This window comes from Carettochelys insculpta, chromosome 19 (genome assembly GCF_033958435.1).
Source record: "Carettochelys insculpta isolate YL-2023 chromosome 19, ASM3395843v1, whole genome shotgun sequence".
Classification (NCBI taxonomy): Eukaryota; Metazoa; Chordata; order Testudines; family Carettochelyidae; genus Carettochelys; species Carettochelys insculpta.
In genome coordinates this window covers 21015647-21028788 of record NC_134155.1, presented here as the reverse complement: position 1 = coordinate 21028788, position 13142 = coordinate 21015647, and the positions used below count along the sequence as shown (strand labels likewise).

Here is a 13142-nt window from a genome sequence, read left to right as displayed (position 1 = left end):
TCCTTGTGCACCTATAAAAATATCTTTCAGTATAGATTTTTAGATTAGATTTTGACCAATTTAAATTGAACTACTTGCACTGCAGCAAAAGGAAACTCCTTAAACTGCCAATAAAGAAATAAAAGAATAATCTAGCCCTTTCATCCACAACAAAGGGATAGAGTTAGGCTAGACAGAGAAAACTTCTGATGAGAGCCCACAATAAGTAACTGAGGGAAAGACTGAAGGTATTTTCAAACTTTTAAGTTTCAGTCAATTGATCAGGAAATAAATGAGTCCATAGATAAAACTCTTTTATGGCAAATCCTCCCACTTTATTTATGGCAGTATAATTTATATTTCAATACTTTATGAACCAAAAGTTCAAAATGTTCCAACAAAGAAGTTTTTGGATTCTCCTCTCTCAGGACAAAAATACTAATGTTAAAGTGTCATATTTAGTAGGTTCAAAAATCAGTCTACCTTTTCTGCTGTAAATGTGTTTGCTAACACCATATTGTTCTTTCATTGCTTTCCTCCTCTTTAATAAGAGCTGCTTCAATGATCTTTCTTTTCTACCAAAGAAAACACAACTTAAGCGGTCCCCAGCAAGCTTCCATTAACAACCCCAATGCAAATACTAACAAAATAATTTATTAGGTGATAAGCTTTCGTGGTACAGACCCACTTCTTCACATCATAGCCATACTAGAACAGATTCAATATTTAAGGCACAGAGAACCAAAAATAGTAATCAAGGTTGACAAATCAGAATAATATCAAGGTGAGCAAATCCGAGAGTAGAGGGGCAGAAAGGAAGAGTGTCAAGAATTAGATTAAGCCAAGTATGCAAAAGAGCCCCTATAATGACCTAAAAATTTCCATCCCAGTTCAAGCCATGTGATAATGTGTCAAATCTGAATACAAAAGAGAGTTCAGCAGCCTCTCTTTCCAATCTGCTGTGAAAATTCTTCTTCAGTAAGACTCAGACCTTCAGGTCATTAACAGAATGGCCCACTCCATTAAAATGCCAGCTGATCAGTTTGTGGATCAGGAGTGTTTTTACATCTGTTTTGTCCCCATTAATTCTTTGTCCAAGCACACAACAGACTTAAACACACTCCTGATCCACAAACCCATCAGTCGGCATTTTATTGGAGTGGGCCATTCTGTTAGTGACGTGAAGGTTTGTGTCTTACTGAAGAGGAATTTTCACAACAGATTGGAAAGGCAGGCTGCTGAACTCTCTTTTATATTCAAATTCGACACATGGCTTGAACCAGGATGGGAATTTTTTAGGCCATTATAGGGGCTCTTTTGCACACTTGGCTTAATGTAATTCTTGACACCCCCCCCTTCTGCCCCTCTACTCTCTGATTTGCTCACCTTAATAACATTTTTCTGATTTGTCAACCTTGATTACTATTTTTGGTTCTCTGTGCCTTAAATATTAAGTCTGATCTAGTACGGCTATGATCTGAAGAAGTGGATCTGTCCCACAAAAGCTCATCACCTAATAAACTATTTTGTTAGTCTTTAAAGTGCTACTGGACTGCTTTTGGTTTTGATAGTATATAAACCTAGCATGGCTTTCTCTGTTACTAATGCAAATACATGTGAAATACAGGAAAAATAATTGCTAGCAAGGAAACCATGGGTGACTTTTTATTTAAAAGACAGAAAATATTTTCAGAATGATGACTAGTGCCTGGATAAAGTCCTTTAAATGTTCTAGTGAGACATTTATAATATGCAGCTATAACTATAGTACAAAGATCTTCCCTCTCAGTAGTCACACAGCCACTAACACAGCTTCCTCTGGGAGGGGAAGATAGTATAAATGACATTTCAGAGATTATTGAATTATCAACGGAGAAAAATAATTTGATAGAAGACAGTTTTGACACTGTTCATTAGAGGATCCTTGGTAAAGAAAATACTTATTTAGTGTACTTTACAAGTTATCTACTAGTGTCTTATTAGCTTTGCTTCCTTGTGCTAACTCAATAAACGAGTTAATTCACACTGGAAATTTACACAGAAAAAACAAGATTTACACATGCAGAAATAAAATTCCATTGTATTAGGCCCCAATCATACAAATCTTCATGTGTCTAACTTTAAGAATATGAGTACTCCTACTGATCACCTATTAAAGCTAAGCACATACATAAATGTCTGAATTTGTCAAGCTTCAGACTGTAACTTTCATTACTACTGCTAGTCACATGAATGGAACCATAATGCCTTTATGTTAAAAGCTGCATTAATAGTGCAAAACAAAAAAAACACATTTAAAGCATTTATCTTGAAAAATGAAATACAAAAGATCACTGCATTGTAAATGTGCATGAAATTTATTAACATCTCAGAAGTGATTTTTTTAAATAATTGAAAGATATTTACCAATTTTCTCATGTCAATTAGACTGAAACAGGCACAACTGTTCTACCAAAAAACACCATTTAGGACAAGCAGAGGCCACTTAAACAAACTTTCATACATTTAAATTTCAAATATTTCACAAACTATTTTTACAAACTCTTTAAAATTACAATCTGGAATTAAACAGATATAAACAAAAGAGCAGTTTCACCATAGTCCAGATTTTGCTTTAATTTCATTTGCAAACTGTATAAACAGTCGTATAAATGTAAGACAGTACATCAGTGAAAGTGTTGACCACATCAGAAAAGTGCTTTTATTGTTACAAGTTTAAGTGCGCTCACAGAAACAAACAAATGAACCCCAAAGAAAACAAAAAAGACAGTTTGAAGTCAAATGGGAGAAGGTTCCAAAAAAAGCAGGCCATGAACGGTACACCTCACTGATCTTGGTAAGACAGTCCTTATAATGGCATGCCAAAGAGAAAATAATTTTTAAAAGTTAGCATTTGCATACTCATTTCATTTGTTAAAAATCATTTTGCAGCTCCATGCATTTTCACAAATACAAATAATAATTCACAGTTGGAATGGCAAAAATTTCAGTTGTTCCAAAACTGCAATCCAAGCTAGGCATAGCCACTCAAACCTCTCCTTCAACTCAATATAGATATTTTTAAAGCAGGAAACCTCATCAGAAGTGCTTTGTATGGCAAAAAGTGTAATTTTTAAATCTCTGTATACTTGTAACATTTAAGATACACATATTTGTGTGCAAATTATTATTAACTTTCTCTACCATCACAAATTTTGAATGAAATGGCTTCTGAGTATAGTTTCAAGGCGATTTTGATGCTTTGAAACATAAAAACAGCACTAAACTAACTCCAGTGTCAATCAAAATAATCTGAGACATAAATTTTACGTTTGTTTATGTAACATTAAAATGGAAGCTTTCCACATTGATTTCTAAATTAAGAATGCTCCCAAACAATCTTCTTTTTATAATGCAACATATTGCTTCTACGTACCTATGTTATTTGTTTATAACTCTGTGTTGCCTTAATTTAATTTAACTGTGTTGCCTAGTTTAATTTAAGATGGGCACCAGATTTGGCCATCACTCAGAAAATTTTAAGCCAGGAGTGCTGTAAAAATAAAATCATTATTGATTACAGCATTAGCAGCAGTGTTTCCAGTAAACTGGGCACTTGGGTGGCTGCCCAGGAGAAATTCAGGTGCCGCCCAACTGTGTTTCTATTGAGAGTGCACATCCACGCATGCCTGGATGCACATAACAAAATTTATTCCACCCATGGGTAGAAAAATTTACAGGGCACACTGATTAGCAGTAATGCCTTCATTATTCACCAGTGACCCTGTACCCAGAGCACTGAAATAAGCATTCTATATCCTGGCCATTTTTGGTCCACTGACAAGTACAGTATTCTTGAGGCTGGTTCAGAATGCACGGGCCACCAAAGGAAAAACAACATATGGTTACCTCATTTTTTGTCATTTCTCATCTCCTTCAGCTAAAGAACTACCTTTAAAATATCAAATGCTTATTCTAAATCAGGAGTGAGCAAACTTTTTTATATGGTCCCACTTTTTGTCCCTGTAATTAGCAGGGCCCCCCCCAACCCATCTAGTATATTCCAAATCAATGGAAACTTCAGTTATGTTTATATGGCACGTGTAAGAAAATAAGTATACAGCATATAAAAACTTTATCAATCAGCAAATAAATGTGTATACAAAGACCCAAAACTAGTAACATTTTAATGCGATGGATGAGCCTGAGACATAGCAGCTGATCATGCTGCAACCTCTTGAAGAAATTTCAAGCCCCCAGAAGGGGGCCCGCTGCCCATTTTGCTCACTCCTGTTCTAAAACACTTTTTGTTAAAAATTAATTTCAATTTGATTTACAAAATGTCACCTATACAATAATTTTAACAAATTAAAAATGAGGATCTACTATAAAGCGCAAAGTTTGTGATTTTATATTTTCCTTTGTACATCCACATGCACCACAGTGCAGAGAAATCTGAGAATAGAGGAAATGGTTTAAATTCAGAGTAAACGAACAGTTGACTAGCAAGCTTGAAATGATTTAACACTTTCTCAGCTCCTCAGAATATTGAATTACACCAAACTGACTCGTGTGTTACTTTTGAATATGGACTAATAAGTACCTTCATATATTTCCCACTCAAAACCCAAAATAATGCAGTATATACTTTTCTATTTAACACCTACTAAAGATCTGAGATTTTAAAAAAAAACATTTACAACCAACTGAACTGAAATAATTCAAGTAGACAAATAACCTTGTGATACTCCATCTTATTACCTTATGTGCAAGATAAATCCAACAGATAGTCTACTCCACTGGTTCTGTCTGTTAAAGCAAATATATACACATATTAATATAAACTGCTACCACCCATTAAAACAAAATTAGTTATTTTCTATTACAAAAGTAACAATATCACTAATAGTACCTGTTAGCTGTTTGGTTCTTTTTATTATGCCAAAGACTCAATCAACAAAACAAATATTAAAAAAGTAAGACTAATTTAGTAGAAGCATTTCAGCTCCATTGTCAGATTTTCCAAAAGGAAAGCAATCATATATTTTTTAATACTTTTGGCACATACTTCCCATGAAGCACACTAATTCTACTGCTGTATCACAAAGATTTTTTTATTTGCAGTGTTATGCTGTGTTTGTCCAAGCATATGAGAGGGATAAGTTGGGTGGGTAATATCTATTGCCAATTTCTGTTGACGAAAGAGACAAAAACTTCAGAGCTGCACAGAGATCTTCTTTAGGTCTGGGAATAGTGCTTAAAGTGGCAGGGCTAACCATAAGCTGGAACGGACTATTAACACAAGGAGACAACACAGAAATTACTCAAACTGAAGTATCAGTTAACACCTTTTTGGACAGAGATACCAGATTACAGACTGTTGTAATGAGACAAAACCAGTATCTCTGGTGCAGGGGTTCCCAAACTTTTCAGCATCACACCCCCCTTTTGATTTTTGAGAAACCCTAACACCCCCCTCCCCTCTTCTTTACTATCATCCAACCCCCCTTTTAACAAAAAATTCAATTTGTAATTTAAAAAACACAAAATATTGACATAAAAATATTTAAAATTAAAACTAAGCACAAATAGTTTTTCTTGGCTCAAAAATGTAATAAAAATGCAATTTAACATCAAAGGCAGCAGAAACAAATGAATTTAACGTGAAAGATGACACTACATTTTCTTCATAAATTGGGAAATCCTAGGAGACCAACTATGGACCATCCAGGCTAATGGCAAAGGCCCCACCTTATGGGTGCCTGGTGTAGCCCAAGCTGGTCAGCTGCCGGATGACCATGTTGCTGGGGCCGCCCACCCAAGCCCCGCAATGCCGGAGACACCCGCCTAAGGCCCACGGGTATACATCCCCAGGAGCAAGGCGCAGGCCAGCCACCTGAGCCCCCACATTGTTGGGACCACCTGCCCACCTGAGCCCCCATGCTATGACGGCCAGCCACCCAAGCCATCCGCTGAAGCCCCCGTGCTATCAGGGCCAGCTGCCTGCCCACCCAACAGCCACCCAAACCACACACCCACTAGCCATGGGCTAACCACCCAAGCTGCCCGCCTGAGCCCCCGTGCTCCCGGGGCCAGCTGCTTGTCCAAGCCCCTGTGCTCCCGGGGCCAGCTGCCCACCTGAGCCCCCCACACTCCCAGGGCCAGCTTCCCACCCAAGCCCCCTGCACTCTCAGGGCCAGCCCCAAGCTGCCTACCCAAGCCCCCACACTGCCAGGGCCAGCCACCCGAGCCACAGACCAGTCGCTTTCGCCACCTGCCCAAGCACCTGCGTTGCCGGGGCCAGCCACCACACCAGCCACTGCCTGAGCCCTGCGCTGCCAGGGCCAGCCACCCAAGCCCTCACACTTCTAGGGCCAGCTACCTAAGCTGCCCAAGCTCCCCACCTACAGCCTGGTGCTGCTGGGGCCAACTGCACAAACTGCCCTCCCAAGCTGCAGAACAGCCACCCCAGACACCCGCGAGCCACCCGCCCAAGCCCCTTCTCTCCCCCAGAGCAGGCACCGCCAGCCCCCCCAGTCTAACTCCATCCTCCTCCCCTCCCCAACCCACGTTCACTCACTTTTGCAGGAGGCAGCTAGCTCCACGTGGGCCTTGCCAGCTACCTGCTTTCTATAGTGGCTGTGCCAGACTGCCCACATGAAATGGCAGGAGCTGAGAGCCAGAAGCAAGGGCCGGCTCTTTCTTGGAGTTGGGAGAATGATGAGGGAGGGCTGGGTCACCTCGCGCCCTCTCCTGGAATTTCTTCATGCCCCCCCAGTTTGGGAAACCATGGTCTAGTGTCTCCATGATTTTTGATGTCTAGCTGAGTTATGAAATCAAGCTCCCAGACTCGTCTTTTGAAGTTATTATGCAGGTTTCCCTTAAGGATGAGGGCTCAGGAAGTCAGTGATCACTTTATGAAAAGTGTTTGCCACAGGTGATAGGGCGTTTTTGCCTTTTATCATATTTTTAATTTTTATTCAGTGTAGAATTTCTCATGTCACCTGTGCAGTAGCAGGGTCATTTGAGACACTGGATGAGACACAATACATGTTTTGATAGGCATGTGTGACTCTTGATAGGCTATGCTGGGAGCTGTACTGATCATTGTAGCTGTAGAAATATAGCTGCAGGTTTTTCACTTGTCATGGTAATGTCTGGTACCACTATAAGCTGGCATGTCATGGTTTGTGGGAAGACTGATGAGGAGCTTGATGAGGTTAAGTGCTGCTTGAAGGACAGAAGATGGGATTCAGGAGATATTCTTTCAGGATGTGGTCCCCATTAAGTATAGTTTTTAATTCTCTGCTGTTACCCCGCTGTATGTTCCAGTTTGGGTGACAGATGACAACTTGCAGTGTTGAGCCAAGGGTTTTTTCTGTATTGAAGCAGTTTCTCTTGGGGAATTAAGAAGGCCTGTTTGAAGATGCAGTCTACAGGGCCCTGTAAGTTGAGCACTTGGACAGCCACCCAGGAGAGATTCAAATGCCCACAGAATCCTCAGCTAGCAGCTTGAGTTTCTTACGCTAGTGCATGTCTACACATATCTCAGTGCATATACCAAAATATATGCTGCACTTGGATGGAAAAAATTAGAGGGAACACTGTGAATATATACAAAATTCGTATGTACATTTGCACCCACAAAAATGAGCAGTGGATATCTTCAGATGTAGATACCTGCAGATATAAAGTAGATATCCCTGCAAATATTCAGGGTTCTAGATAAAAATCTGTATTCACATCTGCAAAAATGAGACACGGATATCCACAGATGCAGATGCCAGTGGATATAAGGCAGATATCCACAGATTTGCAGGGCTCTAGAAATCTACTTCTCTGGTGGAATGTCCTTGTTTGGTAAAGGCAGTGTAAGCACGTTAAATTGTATATGCAGGACTCTCTCCTTGGAGCATGTTTTGGGGGGTATGTGCTTTGCAATGGATACAAAGATTTTTGATGTGTCTGGGGCAGCTGCTTGATATGTGGAGATCAATGAGTGTCTTGTAGATATAGTTTTCTTTAGGGGTACACTGTTGAAGCCGATTGTGGTATCCAGGAAGTTTATGCTGGTGTGGCTATATTCTACATAGAGATTGATGGTTGGCTGGTAGTTGAAATTGTTGTGGAAATCGAAAGGGCATTTAGATTGTCTGCTCACAGGATGAAAATGTCACTGACTGATCAGACATATATCATTGCTTTCATGTCGAAATTTTCTAGAAATTCTTGAGATGGTCTAGGAAGAGGCTGCCATATTGGGGCACTATCCTGGTATCCATGGCTGTTTCCAGAACTTGGACAAATTGATTGTTGTTGAATGTAAAGTTGTTAAGGGTGAAGATGAAAAGGATTAATTTAGCAATGTGTTTAAAGTAGACAGACAATGGACAGCACTGAGATTATAGATTTTTGATGCAGCCATGATGAGGGATTTTGGAAGGCAACATTCACAGTGATAGGTCTGGGGTTCTGAAGGAGGATGTTGATGTCATGGAGTTTTGGAGGAAGTCAGTTATGTACGTCCTGGAGGAAACCTGTCTGTTGAGTAAAGACTGGTCTGAGGACAGTTTCTTCAAGTCCTGATATTCCTGCAGTAAGTGTGTCATATCCAGATATACTGGTTGTCTCTGGGGTTTCCTTCTTTGCATTTCTTGGGAAGCATGTAGAAAGTCCTGATGTGACTTTGTAGCAGATGAGGTTGTAGAGTTTCTCTTGGACTAGTCTCGGAAAGAATTTGATATCGTTTAACTCCTGTATGAATTGTGATGTGAAGTCTTGGAATTCATTATGAAAGGTGGTATAGGAGAGTTGTCAGTCAGCCTAACTGATGTAATCATCACAGTAGAGAAATACAATGGCATTTCCTTTGTCTGCTGGTTTGATCACTAGCAGTTGGATTTTAGGAACTGTACCGCTGTCCTCTCTCCACAATGGAGAGACTGTGATGGATCTGATGTTTGTTAACAATGTCACAGTTGATTTTTTTTCCTGAAGCAATCTAAGTAACGGTTAAGTATTGGGTGTGGGGGGGGAGAGATTATTGTTTTTCTTCCTTCTGCAGCAAAGGGCTCAGGGTCTCTTGTTTGAAATAGAGTAAATGGTGGAGTCTCTGAAAAAAAAGTCTTTAAATCATGATTTGAGGACCACTAACTCAGCCAGAGGTTATGGGCCTGTTGCAGGAATAGGTGAGTCAGGTTTTGAGCATGCAAAGTGCAGGTCATCAGCCTAGAGGACTATGATGGTCCCTTCTGGTCTTAAAGTCTAAGATATTACCTCATCCACATTATCTACCAAGTGAATATTTTATGACTTTAGTTTACAGGTTTCTCTTTTTTGAGAAAACTAGAACTATTACATTTTTAATTAAGCAGATTGAAGTGTAACTATCAGTTCCACAACTAAGAATAAGAAGAATTCCATTTTGAATTCTGTATAACCATTTCACTTGGAACACTACAGACATTTGATGCAAGTTAAGGACCAAATTCTGCTGACTTAAATAGGTCAATTTTTTAAAACGAGAAATTATTTGTACTTTAAATAACTGATATGGGTTTCAGGAAACATGACAATTTAGAGCTTATTAAACACCATGTCTATTAGCTTTGATCTATGAAGTATTTTAAAAATAGTTTAACATCTACTATTCAGAAATTCAAGAACACAGGTACTTCCTACTTTTTCTTTCTTTAGACAACTGTGCAGTTGCAATACATACACTGCACCTGCATACATAGTACTGTAGCTTAACAAGCCTTTGTCATCATTTAGTTCTATGAAACAATCACTGCATACTTCAAATCAGTTTGCTGAGCTATTACTGCTAAAAATCGGATATTTAAATAATTTTTCACTTTAAGCTGCACAGACACTTTGGCCAGCACTTGAGAACTGAACAAAACCATAAGCAACAGCACATTTAGCTGAGTGGTGTCAGGTTTTTAATGGCTTTATATTAGCTAAGCACAGCTGGCAAAGCATGAGCACTAACTGTTCAAAATGTCATAGCAGCCAAACACCCAGTAACAGAGCAAAGCCCATGTTAGCGTTCACACACAAAAAAGGTTTATCAGAAAGATTCAAGGTGCCCACAGCTAAGAGTTTTATGCTCTGAAAACATGAAACAGACAGCTATTCTACTTTACTCGTCCGTGTTCATTTTATCTTGCCACGGGACTTCCTTTCTACTGTCTTCTTCAGCTGGAACAAAAGAAACCAATTATGGTTTTTATATAAAATATATTTAATTTGAACTGATGGGGAAAGTCAACAGGTTTAAATGCACACGTGAGGAATTCTTCTGTGTATTTTCTTGAATCTCTATTTTGAATATAATGAGAAAAGTTAGAAGTTACCCTTAAGAAAAATAGTTTTGTCCTATTTTTTTATATTGAATTACAGGATGTGCCTATCCATTTACCCTGAGAGCCTGACACTGAAAACGTGCAAAGTTTCTGATAAACTGGTTACAAACATCATGTTAACACTGCAAATGACATAAGGAATTAAGCAAGTATATTATTAAAGACAGGGAAACTCAAGAAAGGCTACGTCTGCACTACGAGATAAATTCAAATTCATTAACATCAATTTTGTAATTCTGGAATTTATAAGTTAGAATTTGACCATCCTCACTTCCCGTGTGCTCCTCACAAAGTCGACTCATTGCTTCCACACTCAAATTGGCTAACCAACTGCTGCAGTAGTGCCTGGTGGGAACCTATCCCACAGTTGCCTCACCCCTGCAGCATTCTGGATATGCTTGCTGGTCTTTGACATCTTTCTACTTTGCATTTTCCTCATTCCCCTCCCAATTTCTGCAAATATGCTGATCCCTGGAAATAACACAGGGATCCTCAAAGTTAGACGAAAGAGGATAGAAAAGTCTCAGAAAGAAGATTTTTGACTTTATTGAAACTAATACAGGGACCCTGAAAAACATGAAGATACAGAGTTGCTGATGGGGAGAGTCTTTGGCTTTCCAGTGCACTATAAGACTTCTGTGCAATGACTGTTCTCAACTGGCCATCCACTGAGTGTCCCACCTCCCATTACTGCATGTGATCCAAATAATACAGGGGCCCAGACTGTATTTTAAAGTTAGAAGAAAAGAGGGTAGAAAAGTGTAGGAAAAAAGGAATTTTTGGTTTCCTGATTTGTTATATTGCCAACATGGAGCAATGACTGCTCTCAACCGGCCATCCACTGAGCATCCCAACTCCCATCACTGCATGTGATCCTGAAAATTATGCAAGGGCACGGACAGTATTTTAAAGTTAGACGAAAGAGGACAGAAAAGTGTAGGAATAGAATTTCGGGTTTTCCCCACCCATTATCTTGCCAACTCAGCTGCAACAACTGTGTTCTGAACTGGCCATCCACTGAGCATCCCACCTCCCATCATTGCTGAAGTAGCTGAAGTATTCCCCTCACCGCCCCCACGTTTATCTTAGCCACTGGGGGGAGACTTCCCCCAGTGGCTAAGATAAACAGCGGGGGGGAGTGAGGAGAATACTTCAGCAATGATGAGAGGTGGGATGCTCAGTGGATGTCTTACAAAAAGACTTCCCCCCACGGGCAGCAAACCATGCTGGGGTCTGGAGGAGGGGTTTAGTGGGAGGGCCAGCTGAGGTTGTCCTCCCCGAATATCTTAGCTGTGGGGGGAGGCTCCCCCCCCAGTGGCAGCAAGCCCTGAATATCTTAGCCACCGGGGGAGACTTCCCCACGGCAGCAGCAAAACCACCAGTATCTTAGGGGTAAGCGACCAGGGAGCTTTGCGACCGGGTGCTCGCGAACAGGGTGCGTGCTAACAGGAGGGAGTTTTGAGAGGCTCTCCTGGAGGAGGAGAAGGAAGGAGCAAACTAAAGCACCTTGGGGTAAGTGGCTGCTTATATTTGGAGGTTTTGGGCTTGTGTGTGTGTGTTTGTTTGTTTGGAGTTTCGAGTGCTGAGCCGAGTGTTTGTTTGAAAGGCCGTGTGCTCAGGCAGGCAGTTGGAAGCTGTGAGTCTTGATTAGGTTTGAATTGAAACACCGGGTGCTGATTGGCTGAGCTGTAGGCAGAGGGAGGAGCTATCAGGGAGGCCGAGCACTTAAACCCCGCTAGTAAGCGACCAGGGAGCTTTGCGACCGGGTGCTCGCGAACAGGGTGCGTGCTAACACGAGGGAGTTTTGAGAGGGGAGTTGAGAGGGGGAGCTTGGAGGGAGCCAGTGACTTCTATTGCCCTTAAACTAAATCCTTTATAACAACCTCTATCTGAAACATTTAATTAACCCTCATATATAATTAGAGTAGGAAATGGAGGCAGAAGCCCAGCAGCAGAGTGGGGGCTATCCTGTTTATTGTGTCGAGTGCAGTATGTATGACTACCTACCCTGTGGGTGGGTGGCGTATGTGTGCACTCGATGCAAGGAGCTCTTGGCCCTCAGAGACCGAGTGCATGCTTTGGAGGCCAGGGTGGCTGAACTGGAGGAGCTAAGGAAGTCAGAGGTGTTTGTTGATGAGACTTTCCGGGACATAGTAGGGCTGTCCCACCTCCAATCTGACAGTCCTGATGCTGTTACGGAGGATGAAAGGCTCAGGGAAGGAGAGCAGTCAATGGGAGCAGAGGGAAACCATCCCATAGTTGGGACCCTCCTTCCAGAGGGTGATGTTGTATCCTCTCGTGCCGAGGATACTTCTCCGGGGGAGGGAGCGCCAGCTGTTAGGAAGAAGCAGGTTTTAGTAGTGGGGGATTCGATCATTAGAAATATAGATAGTTGGGTTTGTGATGACCGGGAGAACTGTATGGTGACTTGCCTGCCTGGTGCGAAGGTTGCGGATCTCTCGAGGCATCTAGACAGACTTATGGGCAGTGCTGGGGAGGAGCCAGTCATTGTGGTACATGTTGGTACCAATGACATAGGGAAGGGTAGAAGAGATGTTCTGGAGGCCAAATTTAGGTTACTAGGAAAGAGACTGAAATCCAGAACATCTTTGGTGGCATTCTCTGAAATGCTTCCAGTTCCACGCGCAGGGCCAGATAGACAGGCAGAACTTCAGAGTCTCAATGCGTGGATGAGACGATGGTGTAGGGAAGAGGGGTTTAGATTTATTAGGAACTGGGGACACTTTTGGGGTAGGGGGAGCCTATACAGGAATGATGGGCTCCACCTAAATCAAGGTGGATCCAGACTGCTGGCAT

At 41.2% G+C, this 13142-nt stretch overlaps 1 protein-coding gene across 6 annotated transcripts in view; it reads right to left on the bottom strand.

Moving 5' to 3' along the window:
- Positions 1 to 1515: 1515 nt before the first annotated feature.
- Positions 1516 to 13142, bottom strand: part of TPST1 (tyrosylprotein sulfotransferase 1) — a 72943-nt gene continuing 61316 nt past the window's right edge. For 2 of the 6 annotated variants that reach the window (XM_075013391.1, XM_075013393.1), the window contains 4 exons: positions 10091 to 10161; positions 6539 to 9070; positions 4720 to 4767; positions 1516 to 2826 (listed from right to left, as the gene is read on the bottom strand). In XM_075013391.1, coding sequence (XP_074869492.1) covers positions 10117 to 10161 — 45 coding nt within the window. In that variant the 3' untranslated portion in view covers positions 1516 to 2826; positions 4720 to 4767; positions 6539 to 9070; positions 10091 to 10116. The remainder of the gene's footprint in view (positions 2827 to 4719; positions 4768 to 6538; positions 9071 to 10090; positions 10162 to 13142) is intronic. The other 4 variants (XM_075013395.1, XM_075013396.1, XM_075013392.1 and 1 more) reach the window with 3 other exon arrangements.